Source organism: Cucurbita pepo, chromosome 19, assembly GCF_057944985.1.
Source record: "Cucurbita pepo subsp. pepo isolate OVF chromosome 19, ASM5794498v1, whole genome shotgun sequence".
Classification (NCBI taxonomy): domain Eukaryota; kingdom Viridiplantae; phylum Streptophyta; class Magnoliopsida; order Cucurbitales; family Cucurbitaceae; genus Cucurbita; species Cucurbita pepo.
Genome location: NC_141816.1, coordinates 8,599,149 through 8,620,432, shown reverse-complemented (window position 1 = coordinate 8,620,432; position 21,284 = coordinate 8,599,149). Strand labels below are relative to the sequence as shown.

At 34.4% G+C, this 21,284-nt stretch overlaps 4 protein-coding genes across 8 annotated transcripts; 3 read left to right on the top strand and 1 right to left on the bottom strand.

Annotated features, from left to right (window-relative positions):
* Positions 1 to 1,734: 1,734 nt before the first annotated feature.
* Positions 1,735 to 3,033, top strand: LOC111781861 (aquaporin TIP1-1). The gene is made up of 2 exons (XM_023662583.2): positions 1,735 to 2,170; positions 2,610 to 3,033. The coding sequence occupies exons 1-2, from the start codon at positions 1,790 to 1,792 to the stop codon at positions 2,979 to 2,981; spliced, it is 753 nt and encodes a 250-aa protein (XP_023518351.1). The 5' UTR covers positions 1,735 to 1,789; the 3' UTR covers positions 2,982 to 3,033.
* A 2,416-nt stretch (positions 3,034 to 5,449) lies between these two features.
* Positions 5,450 to 8,263, top strand: LOC111781132 (E3 ubiquitin-protein ligase RZFP34-like). 3 transcript variants are annotated; one of them, XM_087119823.1, is made up of 13 exons: positions 5,450 to 5,764; positions 5,852 to 5,949; positions 6,070 to 6,157; positions 6,239 to 6,298; positions 6,605 to 6,637; positions 6,712 to 6,789; positions 6,877 to 6,920; positions 7,044 to 7,084; positions 7,175 to 7,257; positions 7,412 to 7,503; positions 7,608 to 7,677; positions 7,760 to 7,801; positions 7,900 to 8,263. In XM_087119823.1, exons 2-13 carry the CDS (start codon positions 5,867 to 5,869, stop codon positions 8,050 to 8,052), a joined length of 867 nt encoding a protein of 288 aa, XP_086975949.1. In that variant the 5' UTR covers positions 5,450 to 5,764; positions 5,852 to 5,866; the 3' UTR covers positions 8,053 to 8,263. The 3 variants fall into 3 exon arrangements, with proteins under 3 accessions (XP_086975949.1, XP_086975948.1, XP_023517345.2); XM_087119822.1 differs by having other exon boundaries at positions 5,451 to 5,768; positions 5,855 to 5,949; XM_023661577.2 differs by having other exon boundaries at positions 5,451 to 5,949.
* Positions 8,264 to 9,020: 757 nt separating this feature from the next.
* On the bottom strand, positions 9,021 to 12,823 carry CDC25 (Rhodanese/Cell cycle control phosphatase superfamily protein). Its single transcript, XM_023663143.2, has 3 exons — positions 12,620 to 12,823; positions 12,390 to 12,528; positions 9,021 to 9,502 (listed from the first exon to the last, which is right to left on the bottom strand). The coding sequence occupies exons 1-3, from the start codon at positions 12,700 to 12,702 to the stop codon at positions 9,335 to 9,337; spliced, it is 390 nt and encodes a 129-aa protein (XP_023518911.1). The 5' UTR covers positions 12,703 to 12,823; the 3' UTR covers positions 9,021 to 9,334.
* A 3,226-nt stretch (positions 12,824 to 16,049) lies between these two features.
* Positions 16,050 to 20,521, top strand: LOC111781554 (serine/threonine protein phosphatase 2A 57 kDa regulatory subunit B' beta isoform). Of its 3 annotated transcripts, none has more exons than XM_023662219.2 (3): positions 16,050 to 16,271; positions 16,411 to 17,726; positions 19,970 to 20,521. In XM_023662219.2, the coding sequence occupies exons 2-3, from the start codon at positions 16,548 to 16,550 to the stop codon at positions 20,291 to 20,293; spliced, it is 1,503 nt and encodes a 500-aa protein (XP_023517987.2). In that variant the 5' UTR covers positions 16,050 to 16,271; positions 16,411 to 16,547; the 3' UTR covers positions 20,294 to 20,521. The 3 variants fall into 3 exon arrangements, with proteins under 3 accessions (XP_023517987.2, XP_086976302.1, XP_023517986.2); XM_087120176.1 differs by having other exon boundaries at positions 16,345 to 17,726; XM_023662218.2 differs by having other exon boundaries at positions 16,050 to 17,726.
* The last annotated feature ends 763 nt before the right edge of the window (positions 20,522 to 21,284 follow it).

Genomic DNA, 21,284 nt, shown 5'->3' with positions numbered 1-21,284 from the left:
TGTGCACTCTTATTCGTGGCTAAAATTACACCACACAAATCCATGCGTGTTTTTTTCTTTTTTTTTCTTTTTTTTGTTTGAAAATGAATAATAAATAAATAAATAAATAAATAAAGGATTAAAAATGCACTTTCAAGAATATAATAGTAAAAAGCATATTCAAAATGCACTTTCTTAATGTCTACTTTTTTATTCTTTAAATAACCATTAAAAAAATAGTTAATTTAAAAAAAATAAATAAATGATATATAATAAGATTGTGGTTATTTGGATGATAGTTTGTGGGATTACTTTTTTTATTATTGTTCTATTTAGGATCAAATTAAATGAAATAAATATTAATAGTCTCATTCATCGATCTTCAGTCTTTACAGCAAAATTTTAATTTATTTGACATTTATTATTAAGCTTTGTTCTTTCTTTCTTATGATTTTCCTAGATTTTAAAATAATTTTTTAAATTAAAAGATCGAAGCAGACAAAATTTAAATACAATGTGGTGCATATATAACATATATATATATATATATATATAACAAATTATATTTTTTCAATTTTCCTCTTAATTTCCAATTTCTACATTATTTTATAGAAATTATTTTTTTTTGTTTCAATTTTATAAATTTGCTTTTTTTTTTAAATTTTAAATGATGTGTTTACCAAACACACCAGATTAAATAAATAACATTCTAATATATTAATAAAATAATTGAAATAGGCTAAACGAAACATTAATTAAAATAAACGAGATGAATTGGTATTTGATATTATTAAATCTCATCTTAATGGGTTTTAATTATCCAAAAGATTCCATTAAGATAACCTTCTACCGATCATCACATAATCCAACGAAAAGGATCAATATTTATTTATAAACAAATTCAATGTTGGACTTTTTGCTTAATTGGACAATAATCATATGATAGTGTTGATTTACATTTTAATAAACCTTTTAGTATATTGCATTACTTTAATTTTATATTTTAAATTAAGTTTTAATTATTCTGCTATTATTTATATATATATTATTTTTTTTTTTAATATTTGAAAACAGACTTAATAAAATATTTTAAGATATTATTTTTAATTTTTTATTTTTAAAATTAGCCCATAGCAATACTAATTGCTAAGGTTCGCTTGTTTCTATTTTATATGACAATTTCGTCTTCTCCTTTGTCGAAGTCGACCGAAAGTAAATTGATGGAAGACCCCACTACCAGCTCTTTACCTACTTAAAAATAGCTCTCCTTTCGGACGGAGTTCGTTCACCCTCGCGGGATCACGACTCATTTATTCCAATAAAAAAATAATAATAATAAAAATGGAGACAAAATTAAATTAAAATAAATTCCAAGAAAAAACAAAGTTTCTTGAAATTGAAGCTTTGAGATTTTGAAGATCATTAATAAAGAGATCTGTATGTGGCGATGAAGGAAAGTGGAGAAATAATTGAACATGTGAAGTGGATTCGATGGTTCGAGAGAACACGCGATCATTTGCTACGTGTCTTTTTCAAAACCCGACACGTGTCAACATGCTTCGCTGGATCTGAGTGTTCATAGAGGCAACCAATTAATAGTTTCCGTTATATTTGACAGCCTGGCCATGTCACCAATCACGTTCCAGTGTTAATTCCTTTTCTTTTTTATTTTTCTCCCCGTTTATTACCGGCTACCTGTTATAGCCAGTTACGCATCCCCCCTCTACGTTCCATTATAAGGCAGAGGAATTGGACGTGGAAGTGAACCACTTGGCTTAGAATTTCACTTCAGAGCTCTCAAATTACAGCCATGCCGATCCGTAACATTGCCATTGGAAGGCCCGAGGAGGCTACCCGACCCGATGCTTTGAAGGCTGGGTTGGCCGAGTTCATTTCTACGTTGATTTTTGTTTTTGCCGGCCAGGGTTCCGGTATAGCCTTTGGTAAGCTTACTGACGGTGGCGCCGCCACCCCCGCCGGCCTTATCTCCGCCTCCATCGCCCATGCCTTCGCTCTTTTTGTTGCTGTCTCTGTCGGCGCCAACATCTCCGGCGGCCACGTCAACCCTGCTGTTACCTTTGGCGCCTTCGTTGGTGGCAACATCACCCTCCTACGTGGCATCATTTACTGGATCGCCCAGCTCCTCGGATCCGTCGTCGCTTGCTTGCTCCTTCAGTTTGTCACCGGCTCGGTGAGTCACCCGTACTTTTTGTTTAATTATTTTGAGAATGGTCAATAGAAAGTCTCACATCTACTAATGTAGGGAATAATCACGAGTTCTTATATTCCAGGTAGACAATATCATACTATTGTGAAGATCTGTGATTCCTAACATGTTACGAGTCATACCTTTAACTTAATTATATCAATGGAATTCTCAAATGTCGAACAAGGAAGTTGTAAGTTTAGAACGTGCAGTCAAAAGTGAATCAAGTGTCAAACAAATAATATATTTTGTTCGAGTTGATTAAAAGAATACCCACATTGACTGATTTAAAGAATGATCATGTATTTATAAGTAAAAAATATATCTATATTGTTACGAGTCTTTTGATAAAGATAGAGTTTATAAGAGTTTATGCTCAAAGTAGAGAATATCATATCTAATCGTGGTTGTTTGTGCATTGCAGCCCACCGGCAGCTTTGCTCTGTCAGCAGGAGTTGGGGAAGTAAACGCCTTCGTTTTTGAGATCGTGATGACGTTTGGATTGGTGTACACGGTGTACGCGACCGCAGTGGATCCCAAGAAGGGCAGTTTGGGAACAATTGCACCGATCGCCATCGGTTTCATTGTCGGAGCCAACATTTTGGCCGGTGGAGCCTTCACCGGAGCGTCGATGAACCCTGCCGTAGCATTCGGACCGTCGGTGGTGAGCTGGTCATGGGACAACCACTGGGTCTACTGGGCCGGGCCTTTGGTCGGAGGTGGGCTTGCTGGGCTCATCTACGAGTTCATCTTCATTTCCAACACCCACGAGCAGTTGCCAGTCACCGAGTACTGAGCAACCACCACCGCCACCACCACCACCACCACCTCCCACAGCGGCGACTACTTTTAATTTGGTGTATTTGGTTTGTTTGTCTTTTCATGCATCGGACGGATGGCTCGTGTCTTATTTGTGACCGTCGATCTTTTCACCACTTGATCATCATCGTGGTAGTCGTCGAGTGCCCTGGGCCTACGATGAAAATCAGGGCTAGGTTGTAATTTATGTACTCTGCTCCTGTCTGCACGTGAATTTTCAGTCTTTTTCTTCTTTGTCCATTTCAATAATTATCTCAATTTTCTCAATTTATTTTCCTCACCCTTTTCTGAATAATGCAGTAGGCCCCACCACATCCGGAATCGCCATAATAATCCCAAAATTTATTTTTATTTTTATATAATTAATATTTAAATGACGTGGAATTTGATTGTTTAATTTTTAATAAAAATGATAAATTGTGAAGGTTTGCAAGTGAACTTTTAATTTTCTAATATTAATTGAAATAAATTAATAATAATAATTTATTAAAATTTATTATTATTGGCCTAAAGTGGCACGTCTTTTAAAATTTGATCCAACCAATACTTGTAGAGTTTAATAATCGCGTAGAGGGTGAACGAGAATCTAATAAATAAATTTTAGAGTTAAATAAACTTGTGGGAGAATAACTATAACGTATGAGTGAACAAGTCCAGACATAAAGTCAGTTATAGATATCTACTATTTTAATATTTATAATGTTCATTCAGATATCTGTTAGATATAAAAATAGTTTATTATTCATATATTTTAAAGAGGGTCGGGTTGAAACTTTGTTAAAATACTCTTAGTTTATGAAAATTAGAGTCGAAAGTATTTTTCTAAATTTTTTTGTTATCCGTCACGTCTCCGATTAATACGTGTGCGAAAAGTCAGATCATAATAATTACTAAATTTACGAATATTACCAAGATAAATAATAAATTAGGAATTAATTTTTAAAATTTACACACAAATTGTGTTATTTATTATTCTCCCACAAATAAAAAATAAAATAATTTAAAAAGGTATAGGCAAAATGGCATCAAAACACGTGTCAAGTGAATTTTGCTCCTTACACGTAGATTGGACGCAATTCTCTATCTTTTGTTTAATTGCCTTTTACTCCCCCGATTTTATTCAATTTACAAAAACGGACAAATAAATTCAAACTAATTTCTTATTCACTTTTTACTTTGGATAACGTTACTTTCTATTTTTATCGTAACATATATTTTTTTGTTCGAATTTTAGGTATCTATACCTATCTAAAGAAGATTTTATGAATATATACTTTTTTTTATTATATATATAAAAAAATAATTATCTACGGTACATATTAAATTAATAACTAAAATCTCATTTAATAACTAAAATCTCATCAAATTTAAATATTAAACATTGACGAGTTATAATGCATTATTAGCATCCATTACACCGGTTAAATATCTTTAATCTTTTTAAAATTAGAGTAGGGTTCAGTTAGGTTTGTGGGTTAGTTGGGTTGACTTGACCAGAAAATGTCAACTTGTAGACTGAGTTGAATTTTAAGTTTTTAAAAAATTCAACTGAACCCAATTAAAAAAAAAAAAAAAAAAAACATTTTATAGGGTAGTGTGAAATGGTTCGTTATTTTAACCTAAAAAATTTGCTCAAGCAACGTGTAAAATCAAACGTGCACCTTAAAATCACAATATTATAAATTAAACATGAAATTGGTCGTTTTGATAAATTTGATATTGGATCTAAGAAATTTTATTATCTAATACATTTTCATACGACGTATCGAACCGATATCGTATCACGATCTTATCCAAAAAAAAAAAAAAAGGTAAAAGTTAGTTGGAATGAAAGGGACATATCATAAAAATATGGAATAATTATATAGAACTTTTTAAGAACAAATATTTTTATTAAAAAAAAGAAATCAAAATTTAAATGGATCGGATTGGATTCTCGATATCCAAATCCAAATCGAGTTTGATACTTATCCATAGTCGCGGTTCTTCTCTCTATAAATTGATTGCCGCCATTATTCCTCCGTCCTATTATATTACTCTCTCTTTCTCTCTCTAGTTGAGGACCTTCCTGCAACGAAACGGTGCCGTTTTGCCTGTATTCTCTCTTCCCCATTTACAGTTTTCGGTGAGTGAACGTGACGTGGAAGTAAATGACCAAAATGTCCCCATTTCTTTTCTTTTTATGATCAAATATTGTTTAATTTTTTTAAAAATAATTTTTTGAGGTTTAAAAAAAAAAAGAAAAATGAAAAATGATAGTGTTTTTTTTTATTATTGTTTTAATAATTCACATTTTTGTTAATTTAAATATTTAAATCAAGTAACTTGAACCATTAATTTTGAAAATAATAATTAATATTTTATCTCGACTGAAAATAAAAAATGACGTAAATTTTGTTTAATAAATTAATAAGTGGATTAGATGCGAACGACGCCGTTTAGGTTTAGTAAAAGGAACATAGTAATGAATCAGGTGAATACTCTGGCGTGTCGCCTCGTCATTGATTTGCGTACAAGAAAACACGGCGGCGGGCAGAGCTTTCCAAAGAATCGGTGGTATTTTTGGAATTTCACGTCCGTCTTCTTTGATATTTTTCTGGGAACTCAAAAACTGAGATTCCGGCGAGATCCCTCTCCGGAACCACCGCCGCCCCTATGAAGTTCGCTGCATAGAAACGAAAAGAGAAATGGAATAGAACAACGATGCATAGGATTTAGATTCTGTTACAGTTTGATAATTTTCTCTGTCGTAGCTTTTTGGTCTGTTTTTTTTTTTTTTCTTTATCATTTTTCGTTGTGTTCTTGAGTTTCTCGTTCCTCCTTGTGTTTAATTTTATCGATTTTTAGGAGTTTTTACTTTATATGATTGTGGAGAGCGGAATGGAGGCTTGGATTTCCACTAATGGCGAGAAGTCTTTGGTCAATCTCGGATATGGCAGCTTCGGGTAGTTTATCTTTCTTAATCTGCGTCTAAATTAATGTCGATCTGATTTTTGAAGTTTTTAGTGGCTATGATGTTGGATATTTCTCATTTTTTTTTGTTTTTCTGTGGAAATAATTCGAAGGTGCTCCCATTATAGAAGGAGGTGTAAGATCAGAGCACCTTGTTGCAATGAAATATTTGATTGCAGGCATTGTCACAATGAAGCTAAGGTTTGCTTCTTCTTCTTCTTTTCCATAAAATTGCGTAAGACGATGGATTGATGAAGTTTCCTGTTGATGATCTTTATGCAGAATTCATTAGATGTGGATCCTCCCTTGCGCCACGACATTCCTCGCCATGATATAGAAAAAGTAAGATTCCTTTTGGTTTTCTTTGTAGCTACATTCTCTGAATTGTTACCATTTGTAAATCAACCATCAATCTAGCTTCTAATTTCACTTATTCATGGCTTTTTCTTCTCTGAATTTGTGCTTTCACTTGCCTTTTTAATTATTAAGATTTGTTTTCTGATTCAGTTTAGTTTTAAGTTTACTTTGGATTGAATCTTATGAACACGAGATTACGGAACAAAGAAGTAGAGATTAATTAAAAAGACCTTTAAATTTTCTTCAATATGAATTAGAATTCATGAATTCTTCGTTTGAATCTCTCTGTAGGTCATCTGTTCCTTGTGTGACACCGAACAAGACGTAAGTTCTTTCCTTCAACTCCTTCATCGAAAATATGGGAAAGAGAACTAAATGTCTTTTGTTACTTCTTTTAGGTGCAACAACATTGTATTCAATGTGGAGTTTGTATGGGGAAGTACTTTTGTTCAAAGTGCAAGTTCTTCGACGACGATGTAGGCTTCGATCGACATGTTTATATCGATATTATAAGCCTTGTTCTTAAACTTTTGTTAACTCAAACCCTTTTTTTGTTTTGCTAGGTTTCAAAGAAGCAGTATCACTGCAATGAATGTGGTATTTGCAGGTCCAAACCATTTCCTTCAACTTTCTCTGTATATTTCTGTAGTAATGTTTCTTCCTCCACAGCTTTCACTGTATATTAGATGCATTTTCAGTACATAATAATGTTTTTTGATTCGTTACACAGAGTAGGAGGCGAGGAGAACTTTTTCCATTGCAAAAAGTGTGGTAAGATTTTGTGACCATTTTAAATGATTCGACTGCTTGGAGTTCTCTACTTTTCCAGCCATTGAATTGTGAGATTCCTTCATCTTTTAGGTTGTTGCTATTCAAAACTGATGGAGAACTCCCATAGTTGTGTGGAAAAAGCAATGCATCATAACTGCCCTGTTTGCTTTGAGGTGAGTTTCAAAGCATTGAATTGTGACGTTCATATAAACTTGAGCATTGTTCAACTAGTTGAGTCATATATGTTTGACAAAGAGGTCAAAGGTGTGAATCTCCCACCCTACATATCGTTTGACTCAAAATAACGTAATCGACCAATTGCTGCAGTTTCTTTTCGACACAATGAGTGACATTTCCGTTTTGCCGTGTGGACACACGATTCATCTAGAATGTGTGAAGGAGATGGAGCAACGCTTACAGTAAGTTCAGCTCCCTCGTTACAGAATATGCCTTTTGTTCTGATCATTTGAACGAGTTACCAAAACCATGGTTTGTATCTTTACTGGTTGGGATAAATCTGCAGATACACATGCCCTGTTTGCTCGAAATCCTACTGCGATATGTCGAGCGTGTGGGAAAAACTGGATCACGAGGTAGGGAGCTTCAACCAACCAAATGTGCAAGTAACGAAAATGAACATTCACATTATCTTAACACATCTGACTTAAATTTCAGGTTGCGTCGACGCCGATGCCTCAAATGTACCAACATAAGATGGTTAGTAGTGGCTGGAAAACAGTGTTTGGCTTCTCGAAAAGAGACCGCTGATTAGTTTGATGAACTGAAAAGATTGCTTTCTTTACTTTTTTGGTCAGGTATGGATCCTGTGCAATGACTGTAGCGAGATATCAGAGGTTAATTATCACATTGTAGCACACAAATGCGTCAAATGCAAGTCCTATAATACAAGGCTAACACAAGGAGGGCCCTCTTCATGCTCTCCAAGGATTGCTCAAATTGTGAGATGATCTGATAATGATATGACTAACTTCCAGACAAAAAATTGGTTTAAGGGTACTTATCTCTATCATTATTTCTAGCATCTAACTTATTATAGGTCATTCATTTAACTCTTAAGCTGGTGGTTTCTTTCTTTGCAATTCCACCAATTATTGTGGAGATGTGTTGTATTGTATTGGAGCTTATTATATTAATGTATGGTGTTGAATGGGTTTTTTTAGTTCAATAACTTCGAGTAAGAATTTATTCGAGTAAGAATTTAAACTTCAAAGCTTTTAGTCGAGGGAGGTATATGTCAACCGAGTAATGTTCATGTTCAAGTAGTATGTATATTAAATTACAAATATAGTTTTAAAAAAGAATCTTCAAGGTTTGTATTTAATGGGTTATTGAATCTAATAAATTTGTGATAGGTTTGAAATCTTTAAGAGTAATTGATATATCATATGTATTTTTATTTAGGCTTCCACTAAACTCGAACCACACATAAGTGAATATTAAAATAAAATAGTTACCCTCTTATTAATTTATTAAACAGCACACATATTTTCATGTAGGCTATAATGACCAAGTCATTTAGTTGTTAAGTTGTTAAGTGTATAATAATTTAGTATCTAAACTTTATTATATAACGTGTATCATGCAACAATTTAGTCCCTAGTGTATAAATTTCATCAAATTAAATATTTATTACTATTATTATTAGGACCATCTTCTCTTGAGATCAAACACAATAATTAGGAATGAAAGATTCGATCTTTTGATCTCTTAGTCGAGAATATATGTAAGAGTATATGTCAATTATCACTCAAACTATACTCACTTTGACAACCGTTCTCATTATTTAATTAATGATTTAAACTTAATTGCACACAAACCTAGAGTCCTTAATTAGTTTATTGATCTATCGACTGAATTTTAATCACCATAAAAATCTCAGACTTTATAAATGGACCCCTGGCGCAAGACGATCATATTATAACTTCAAATATGTATATATAATAATAAAGAAGGATTATCTTCTTTTTAACTCCAAGCTCCAAAGTGATACATTCACTTGGCAGAAACAAACCCCGGGTTCAGTAAATTAATGCCCAAGTTCATCAGAAGTGGATACATATACAATACAACTAAAAATTCCACGTATTATGAAATCACATTTTGTTTTAACATTATCAAATGATATCATAAGCGAAATTAGATTGTTTATACCTAGGTAGCAAAGGTATACAGGCGGCCATTTGATTGAATTATTTCAAAACCATGCTGACCTGTGATGGTTTCTGAATCCTAAATCCCCTCCTTGCAAGGCACGTTGTTGCAGCGACAAACGGGTCGGCCAGATGCTTCCCAGCCATTGAAGCCACGTTCAAGAACACAGATGCTTTTTATTCCAGCATCCTCCTTAATTTCCTCGAGATAGTTGGCAAGCTTCCTTGCGCAAGATGGGCCACGAACCTACAAAACCATTGGGGAAATAAGATTTGTGACAATGCTTAGTTTCTAAAAGTAGAAGCTCAACATAAACAGAAGGGATCTTGAAAAAATGAGAATATGAGCTTTTCCTTGATATCTCGTCGATGTTCATATGGAAACATCCGGAGAATGATAATTCACGAGCAAGATTAACCAATTTTTTTTCTACGAATAAACTTCATTCAAATGCAACTGTCCGCACTTGGACAGGAAAAGAAAAAGGGGAACTAATAAGGGGGAGAGAGTCAGTGGAAGAAGAACTAAGTTGACATTAGAGAAGGGGGGGAAACTAAAAGTTCCATAATTTCTATGGATTTGGCGTTTTATGCACGTACAAAATGTTCTTTGGTGGAAATCTATTGTTGCTAAGTAGTATGCATCTAAAGATGTGTTCGCCTTGGTGTTTCGTTTATTCGACCACTGTTCTTGTTTTTAATCGAGCTCAAAGATGTCTGGATAATGGACTTTCTTTCAACTTCTTTCTGACATGATTCATGGTTGAGCTGTGGAATTATTTCTACGACTTTTCCTTGACTTTACCGTTTAACTACTCATCCTCATTGTTCAGTTGCTTAGTTGCTGAAGCTTGGATTGATTCTCAGGTAGCTTGGAATTTGCAACTTCGGTGTGATTAAATGACTTAGTGGTTGTTGAATGAGCCCGTCTTTCTTATTTACTCTCCCTGATCAACATCCAGAGTCATGATATTGGTTGGATTTGGCCTCTGATCCTACAAAATCTTCTATTGTTAAATCTTTTATGGTAAATCTTGTGGAACCTTCTTCGAATATGAATACCCGTGTAATGTGATTTGGCAATCAGTACAAGGACAAACTATAAAGGCGTATGTCTCATTTTTTTACATCTCCATCCTGGTGAGTTATGTATTCTGCTAATGGACACCTTTGGACATTGCTCCCTCGCTTTTGGATACTCATTTAACATTGCCTAACGACATTTATGACATTTTAGCCTCCATTTTTGTGGGTCGTCCTTTCCATGAAGTAAAGAAAATTTAGTCGCTGCTGTAGCTTTAAGATTTAGTGAGAAAATCTCATTAAATCTTAACAGTTATTAGCTTCTTTGGGGGGTGAGAGGGATGGATTCGGTACTAGTTGTTTGATAACTTTTTGGCATGACTTGAATACTAGTTGTTAGGACAACGAAACGTGTACGTATTGCATACAATAGTATGATATTGTCCACTTTAGGCATAAACCCTCATTGTTTTGCTTTTGGTTCCACCCAAAAGGCCTCACACGAAGGGAGATATTGTCTGTCACTCGTATATCCATGATCTTCCTTATTTAGTCAATGCAGGACTTTAGTTGCATTCCCAACCATTTGAATAATGGAATGATAGTAGAACATTAACCATATGCAAAGCTCTATCTAGATTGAAAAGGCAATTGGAAGACAGAAAATTCCCTCAAAATATTTCTTGAAAGGCCCTAACAAAATAATGTAGATTTTTCCCTTAATTTCACTTGTGAAACTGAAGTTCCAAAGGAATTTGTCAATAGAAATCAGATTCAAATATCATGGGCGTAGAGGAATAGGAATCCAAGAACCTAGATTTGTGCAGCAAGACAATATGAAAATGGAGGGACGACTAGTTAGAACTTTCGACAAGGTTTAATAATTTTGAAGAGAACTCTCAGCCAGAACTTGGTTTGTCCGATTGTACCAGTCCAAGTATAGCGCCCATTATATGTTTTTGTCCAATAAATGGTCATACTACCAAAAAGCTAGATTTTCAAGAATGAGAATACATAGAATATAAACTTAGGCATATGTTATAACTGTTCATGACATTTCATTTGCACAATAAGAATCCACTCAAGTAAGCACTTAACTTGAACATATATAGTAGCAAACCAAGCTGTTGGTGAACATTAAAGAAGTATAGCAAAATACTTGTGGCAGAGAAAAAAAAAAAAAAAACTTCAACCAAAACATTTTGTGTTAGCTATACAGAAAGGATACCACTGTTAACATACTCAATTGTTCTAACCTCCAGGTTGAAGTCCCAGAACCAAAACATTTTATTCTCTCTTCTATTGGGTTTAACTGTTCAACAGTCCAACAATGGTCCAAATTCTGTCATCTTAACCTGGTCGAGATGTCGTCTTTACCATGGGCTTCTACGCTTCCATATCTCCTCAAATTTGTAACCCATCCCCTTAGTTCGCTCCCGTACTTATTTGTTTTAACAACACCCATGAATACTGAATTATTTTACTCCATAACTTGTTTAGTTCGTCTACTGATCTCCGTAGCCATTTTTCTAACAAAACAAAGTTTCTCTTGCTCATACTACCAACCCCAGACCTCTCCCTTCCTAATAGAAACTATAAATTAAAAAGGAAACAAAAATAACTAGTCTGTTAGGAAGATCATTGCCATGTTTGTTTAATTATTCATGTATTACAATAAATAGAAGGTTTCAGTTCGATTGTGGACAGAAAACTGCAGGAACATGTAAACGCAGCTCCTGTTCCATTTTAAAAAATAATACAACTATGAAGCTTAGTAGAAAAACAGATGAATGACAGTGCTCATACAGTTTTGAACCCCAAATCCTTCTCTGATTACACACATGAGAACTGAAGATATAAATCACATATCTAAATATACAAAACTCTAATTCATTGAGGCAAACAGAGAGATAACTGAAGTACATACAAATCCGATTAATCCAAATGTGAACTCAAGGACTGCTAAAACTTAAACAGCCGAAGAAATCGATCGAGCAAATGATGGTGAAATTTGAGCCGACAACAAAAAAAATTAATAGAACAAGTAAAAGAGGAAAGATGATGATATTTCAAAGATGATCGACAGAATGAACATGAAGGCTAGCGAGAACCTGGCTAAGAGCGCAGTGGAAAACAAGCATGTCTTTTCCTTTCACTTCTTGAACAAGCTTCGAGATCTTATCAGAGAAACTGTCACTAGCATAGTGCAGAGATCCGGCAATATGGCCATCGTAACTCCTCTCATCGTCCCTGCGAGATCATATAACAAATTTTCACATAAGATGAACAAAAACAACGTCATGGAAAGAATCCGAAGACGAATTTCCGCCGGCGATTGTACCTAACGTCGATGATGGCAACATTTGGCATGCGTCTGAAGGACAGGAGCTGAGTTCCAGTGATGTACGAAATGCTTCGAGCCATATTCAGCTTCAATCTCTTCTTCTTCTTCGTCTTGCTCCAGCCGACGAAGGAACGATCAGATAATTTCAACCCTTTCAATCGGATTCGCAGTTTTGATGGATGCAAGGAATCTATAGAACCCTTTCTAAAATAAAATTAAAAAAAAAAAAAAAAAAAAAAAAATCTCCGAATTTCAAACCCAAAAATTATTTAAAAATTTACGCATTTAATCCTTAAAATATAAATAAATTATAATTATAAATTTAGCCTTAAAATATAAATAAATTATAATTATAAATTTAGCCTTAAAATATAAATAAATTATAATTATAAATTTAGCCTTAAAATATAAATAAATTATAATTATAAATTTAGCCTTAAAATTTTTAAATCAAATTATAATTTAAAGAACTAATTAAAATGTATAATTAAACCAATAAAAATTAAACATAATAAATAACAAATAAAAAAAATATAAATAAGAGATCTAATATTTAATAAAAGAATTAAATCTATGTTAATGGATCTAATTTTAAATTTAATAAAATCTTAGATTTTCACTTTAATTTTATATTTAATTAAGTCTATTAAAGAAGATATTAGATAAAATAATAATAATTCATATAGAGAAGTGGCTGTAATTTAACCTAAAAAAAAAATTAGGGAGTAATTTATTGGCGTGTATAAAATAGGGAACCCCGCCTCCCTCAGACGCCACAGTCATCGATTGAAGCACAGAGGAAGGAAGGAAGGAAGGAAGCGCAGAATCCGAGTTGTATATGTGCGATCGGGCCGTCGTTCTCCATGGCAGAACTTTGCACGCTTTATTTCGTGTTGCCTCAAGTAGAGCCTTATGATGCTGTACATTTGCCCGATGATCTTGACGACGGCGAGAAGATTCTTGATGGCGCGATCCCTAGGCGAGAAGTTAAATCCAAATTAACGCCAATGTATTTGCGTTACGGTTACCTAATGGCTGAAAATCTGCCTCCGAACGCTCTTTCTGAGAAGCAGGTTCTTGATCGTTTGCCTGAAGTCGTCGGGGGCGAAGAGGACGAGAATGGAGATTGTGTTTTTGAAATAAATTTTTCTCAAGATAACTGTAATTATGTCGTACAATTATTTTTTAGTCCGAAAGAGGAATCTGACGACGACGATGAAGATTCACATCGAGAAGAAGAGGCTTACGAAGATTCTGATAGCGATGATATGGAAGAGATTGGGGAAGATTACGATAGCGATGATATGGAAGAAATTGATGAAGACTACGATAGCGATGATATGGAAGAAATTGATGAAGATTACGGGAGCGACGATGAAAAAGAAAGTTACGAAGATGAACAGAAAGGCGACGAAGAACAGACTGGAAATCGCGTTTTTGAATTGTATTTTCCGCAAGGAGATTGCAATTATGTTGTCCGATTAGTTTTTGTGAATGAAGAAGGAACGAGGTTTCTTGATGAAGGAGAGGAATTTCTTTTCGTCGGACTACAGCGGTTAGCGGGAATTTCATACGACATAGAAGAATCGGAAGATGAAGTTCCAGCAATTGACAATAAATCTTCCTCTGCTCTGTCGGAAGTTGTATCGGAGATTTCACGGAGACTGATGGAATCGAAAGTTGGAGAACCTGATGATATTAGAACAGTAGAAGATGCAGAAAAGCAGAGTAGATTCAACAATGAAATTTGTACGTTCATCGATCCTCAGATGATATTAGAACGACCTAACTATCTAACAGTGCGTGATCATCTGCAGCTTCACTCTTCCGCCTGAACTACCGCTATAATTTGCTCTCTAGGTTTGCATTTTTCATCTTTGTCATCGATCAACTATGAACATTTCTCTTGAATAATTTGATGGTGTTCATCTTCATCATCATCATCTTCTTCTTTTCAATCAAATTCAAATTCAAATTCAAAAAAAAAAAAAAAAAAAAAAAACAGTTGAAATTGATTTGATTTTTTTTTTTTTAATATTTTGACGATCATAGATTAGTTGGATGGATCTTCAAAGGATAAGTGTGTTGCAATTAGATTTTAATTTTAATTTTTTTTTTTTCGAATTGGAGTGCAGTGGACTAAAATGAGTGTTTTTTTTTATATGAAAAATAAAAAACATTTTTTATTTTTAAAATTACAATCAACAAAATAAATATTTAAGTGGAAAATTGTTATTTACCATAAATAGTATTTTTATAGTCCAACAACTATATGAAAGTCAATAAAAAAAACCATAACTAATAATGTCAATAATAATAATAATATTAATTAAAGTCAACTTCCTTTCAAGAATTGCTTTTGGTTGACTATCAAATCTTGACTTCCTATTTATCTTTAAATTTTCCAACTCTTTTAAACATACTTTTCTTTTTTGGCATTATATTTTAATCGCTCAAATTATATGTATAATGATATTTAAAAAGTTAAATAAATTGAATATTCAATTTACATTAAATTAAATTTATAATGCAGTCTTGGCAATTTTTAGATTCCTTAAAAATTTGGTGGGGCAAAAGGTAATTTCCACCTATAGAATCAATTAATGCCATTTGGATAAATATCCATATCAATTATTTATTATAAATTGGAATTGATCGTACTTATTTATTCCTATCTGATGGTTCAGATTTTATTTCAAATAATAATTTCAAATTTTGACTTTATATTATACATTCCAAAATAATGGCATAAAATGAACCCAATAAATATGAGACATCTTTCATTACAATCAACATGACTATGTGACATTTTCTTAGCAAAATGACATCGCTACCCTTTAAATGTTCGTGCTACAAATCTTATTTACTTATAAATCTTTTTATGGTAAATTTAAAATTTATTTTTTTTTATTTATCTTAAAGAATATTGTATCACAAAAGACTGTTTTTCGCACAACTTCACACCTTAGCTCAGTTAAATAGGCTTAATGTGTCGCTTAATTAGTCGAAGAACCACTGCTAGATATGGTTCTGCTTCAGTGAATGGATACCCTTACAAAAATTTAGGTATAAATTATTTTTTATAAAAAATTAAAGCATTTTTGTCCACGTGGACACTTCCTTCGCTTGTTGTCCACGTGTATTATCACAAGCCACAGCCACTCAAGATTTTTGTTCTTCATTTTTTTTAAAATATTAAAAAAAAAAATGAAATAAGAAAAAAAAAAGGGTAATTTGAAAAGATTAAAGCATTATCCTAAGTTTGAATGAATTAAATTAAATTATTTTTTATTTAAAATAAAGAGAATATTAATTCAATTTATTTATTTATTTAATGAAGGAAATGAAGAAGAAGAAACAACTGTCTATAAAGGCATTAAATGCAATCATTTCTTTTTATAATTTTTAAAAATATTTTAATAATTATATTTTTCTGTTTTTAGCTTTTCGTTCCTTTCTTTAATTATCTTCCACTTCGGCTGTTCGAAATCTCTCTCTCTGGCTATCGGGGGCTCTGTTTCTCTGATCGGATTGATCGCCGGAATCACATCGATCAATCAACTCGCCGGAATTCCGGCGATTCGACTCGGATGACTCGTTACTTGGATCCATTGACGGCCAAGTTTCACAGATATTGTATCGCGACAGGGTAACGTTTTTTTGTTTGATTCCGTTTCCCCGTGTCTCAATCCCTAATTTCAGATCCATGCTTTCTTTCGTAGATTTCTGACACTTCGAAATAATTGGTGGGAGTAAGATTTTATTCCTCTTGTTTAATCATGACTTAGGGCTATTAATCCGTGCATGTTGATCTATCGTTTCTTGAAATTGGTACCTTATCAATCAGTGGTTCATGCTTCAGCTTTAATTCCCGTTCCTTGAATCTACCGAATATTTGGATTAGGGTTTTTTGTTTTGAGGAGTCATGTTTAAGAAAATTATGAAGGGAGGGCATCGGAAGCCCTCCAAGTCCGATGCCACTGATCCTTCAGCTTACGCGTTTGGACCGCCGGGGAATTGTAATTCAGGGTCTGTTTCGACGACGAACGTGGTGGTGAATCATGCTTCTCGGCCTGGACCTGCCGCATCGGGCCCTAATTCAAACTGTACTACGGGGGTTGTCACGTTGGCGCCTCCTACTGGCAGTATAGAACCTCTCCCGTTGTTCCGCGATGTACCTGCTTCAGAAAGGCAGAATTTATTCATTAGAAAATTGCAGATATGTTGCTATCAGTTTGATTTTTCGGACACTCTGAAGTCTGCCAGAGAGAAGGAAATTAAGCGGCAGACGCTTCTGGAATTGGTTGATGTGATACAATCAGGGTCGGGGAAAATCACAGAAACTTGCCAGGAAGAAATGATTAGGATGATTTCAGTAAATATTTTTCGGTGCTTGCCTCCAGCTGCGCATGAAAATACAGGCCAGGAAAATGCTGATCCTGAAGAAGATGAACCTTACTTGGAACCGTCATGGCCGCATTTGCAGCTTGTATATGAACTCTTACTGAGATATGTTGTGTCATCTGATACTGATACCAAAATTGCCAAGAGGTATATAGACCACTCATTCGTGTTGAAACTTTTGGATTTGTTCAACTCCGAGGATCCTCGTGAGCGGGAGTATTTGAAGACAATCTTACATCGTATATACGGGAAGTTCATGGTACATCGGCCATTTATTCGGAAGGCAATCAATAACATTTTTTATCGGTTCATTTACGAGACAGAAAGGCACAGTGGTGTTGGCGAGCTTTTGGAAATCCTTGGGAGTATCATCAATGGGTTTGCATTGCCAATGAAAGAGGAGCACAAATTGTTTCTTGTTCGGGCTCTTATTCCTTTGCACAAGCCTAAATCAATTGCAATCTATCACCAACAGCTATCCTACTGCATAACACAGTTTGTCGAAAAAGATTTCAAGCTTGCGGATACTGTTGTAAGGGGCTTGTTGAAATATTGGCCCCTGACCAACTGTCAGAAAGAAGTTCTTTTCTTAGGGGAGCTTGAAGAAGTACTAGAGGCTACACAATCAGCAGAGTTTCAGCGCTGTATGGTTCCTCTTTTTAGACAAATTGCACGTTGCCTGAATAGCTCTCATTTTCAGGTTTGAAGTTACTAAATATTTTCAACTTTCTATTCATAAGCTTGATTTTTTTTTTTTTTTCATATCTAATAACGTAATATATCCATTACAATTCTATCTCAACGTAGTTATGAATATGTATACTATTAATAACTTGTCTTGCTGACAGTCATTGTTCTTATTTAACTGTGAATTCATGCTCGAGTTCAATTAGTTATTTAGATTTTTTTGCTGTGTCTTGCAAGATTCGATTTTTATTTTGCCACTATATATTGATTTTCTTCCCATATTCGGATTTCTTGTGGATTTTTTTGTCCATCTCTTTTTGAATCATAAACACTATTAGTTTGTTTATTGATTTTGATGGGGATGGATTGAATGGCCAAAGGGAGGTCTTTCCTCTCTGGGCTTGCTGTCACTTCGTCCTTCCTAATATTACAAGCCAAAAATGGTTAAAGAAATAGACAGTGACGCCCTCTTCTTGCCATATATTTGTTTATTTTATTTTTTATGTGAGAACAATCTTGGTGTTTTTATCGTAGGACCTAATTTAGGCGTTATTGTGTGACACAATAATAATGGTTTGGGGGGCGATGACCGAAATTTAGATAGATATATATTCTTTTGGCACAGTGAGTGGAAACTAAATACTCCACTGGAACGCATGATAGCTGAAGCTAAAAAGCCAAAGGAGCAACAAAATCTGTCTTCAATTAACCTCAGTAGAAGAAAGAATATAATTATAAAATCCTCTGCTGTGACTGTGGGAACACCAATAAGAAACAAAAACTAGATTCCTAAGTTTTTTCCAACCCTCTATCAACCCTGTGGAAAGTTCATGCTTTTTTATTCCACTTTAACTTAGTCTCGTGATAAAGTAGCCATTTAAGCATTGAACCAAACGGTATTACAATTCGTCTTGAAAGGGATGGGTACAAAGTAAAGACGTTGTGAAACTTTTTCCTGTAGTTCATGCCCTCCCTCAACCACAAATCTGCAAACGCTAGTGCCAGAGGCTAGTAGAAAAGGGCGTCACAAGAATAAGTGATCCATATTTCCTCCCTTATTCTGCACATAATGTCTGAGCCGGGGATAGGTTCCAGTTTAGGTATCTAAATTTAAATGGAAGCCTCCTACGAGTACTCATACCTCATGAGAAGGGGTACACCTATTAAAGGCCATCAGGATCCTTTATAGGATGTATGTCAAAGATGTTCGTGTTTAGTTTGTATGGCAATGTCTTCAAAGATGTACATCATAAGTAGACACTTGTCAATTTCAAAACAGTTATTTTAACTATGCATTATCACAATCAATTTAAGCTAATTACGGACATACATCAATTAGAATATTCAATTTATTTGTTTCCCAAAAAAACAACGTTCTAAATGATTGATGACGTTGATTTTAATGTCCTTTAATTAAGTAATTAATATCTATAAGAGAACTCTTCTCTTTACTTTCATGTCATTTAGGTTTCTTCTTAAGGTTTTAAAATTTGCCTTCTTAATGTGTAAAACAGGCGCCTGGGGTATATCTTTTTTGTACTACTGATGGGGCTTTTGTCTTCTAGTAAACAGGCTTCTAATGCTGTAGATTTAAACTGCAGGACTTATAAACAGTGAGAACTATAAGAACCCTTCTTTTTGGATAAAGAGCCACTAGGAAAGTTTATGAATGTATCTGGATGAGATTGCCATTCCAAAATAATCTGTTGTTGGAAGAGAGATTTTCATTTGACCAGCCTGTAGATCCGAAGGAAGGATTTATTCAAGAAAGTACTGTTCGAGTCTTTCTACTGTGATTTAAACAAAAGTTAGGATTGTTCCGATATCTTAGGGCTTTCTTTTGTGAATAGAAACAACGTCTTTCCGTTTTCTTAGATAATGTTCTTTGGACGATAAGAGCGTATAGACGAAAAGAAACGAACTGAGATTTTTGTTTTATCAGTGTCCAGAATGGTCGACGATATCCTTTCGGTGTAAATATCATATGAAGGGCTTGGAAGAAGCGTCTAAAAAGTTTATTAAAAAACAACTCCTTGGTTTCGTTGTTCTAAATGTAGGCATGACACTGGTTTGAAAAAACCTTGTTCTGTATGTTCATTTCAGTGATCCATCTTTTTATTATAATGACGAACTGCTGATACCTTTTGAAGTGTCCTTGGGCATGATGCTGTTCTGTGGATCCACTTAGAGCATTGTGGTTCAATCGCATTATTTGTTGTTCCGTTAGTTCTTACAAGGCCACACTACGTGTTGCAGGTTGCTGAACGAGCACTGTTTCTGTGGAACAACGAACACATTGTTGGCTTGATAGCCCAAAACCGGGGTGTGGTATTACCAATAATTTTCGAAGCATTGGAGAAGAATATCCGAAGTCATTGGAACCAGGCAGTTCACGGACTGACCGTAAACGTTCGAAAGATGTTCATGGAAATGGACATCGAGTTGTTTGAAGAATGTCAAAGGCAGTACACGGAGCGGGAGATGAAGGCGAAAGACGACGAGGAGCAGAGAGAGTTAGCTTGGAAAAGATTGGCAGATGTTGCAGCACAGAGAGGAGGAGACTACATGGTAACAGTTTAAAGTGAGTGTTAAAAAATGACTGTGATATAGATGGTCCAGATTTGATGACCCTCTCCAATTTTTTTGGAATTCTTTTTCTTTATCCTCTTTTTTTTTTTTTTTTTTTTTTTTTTTTTTTTTTTTTTTTTTTTTGAACTTCCTGTTTAATACTCTTTCTTCTGAATGTGTAAAATTATAAGAACATCTTTGCTGAATGTGTAGTTAAATTTTCTTGCAGTTTTTTTCTTTCATGTTAAGAATTGAGTTCTTCTGTTAGCACGATAATCTACGAGTTTTCCATCGATCGTCTCAGTTTGAGGTAACTTTGTCGTTCTATTATTTGGCCTCGAAAGGAATAGCCAAACCAACCCCTGCTGATTGGTCAATCTCAAAGATTATATTGGCCGACTGGACACCGACGACTATATTACTGACAATCCTAACCTTATTGGAGGTTTATTAATCAATAAATTTTTGAAACTTACTTTCTTTTTTTGACGAAGAGCCAAATCAACCTAGCTGGCTGGTCAATCTCAAAGATTATATCGGCCGACAAAACGGAGACGGACGACCATAGTCCCAACCTTATCAGTACCGGAGGTTTACTAATCAATGAACCCCCAAAACTTACTTTTCTTTTTTGACGAATAGCCAAATCAACCCAGCTGGTTGGTCAATCTCATTTATTATATCGGCTGACAAATTGGAGACAGACGACCACAATCCCGACTTGTCAGCATCAGAGGTTTACTAATCAATGAACCCCCGAAACGTACTTATTTTTTTAACGAATAGCAAAATCAACACAGCTGGCTGGTCAATTTCAAAGATTACATCGGCCAACAAATCAGAGATAGACGACCACAATCCCGACCTTATAAGTACTAGAGGTTTACTAATCAATGAACCCTCGAAACTTACTTTCATTTATGACAAAATCAACTACAACTTATAAGACGGATCATATTTACATAAGATCATAAAAATCTGAATACTATTGTCAAAAGGACGG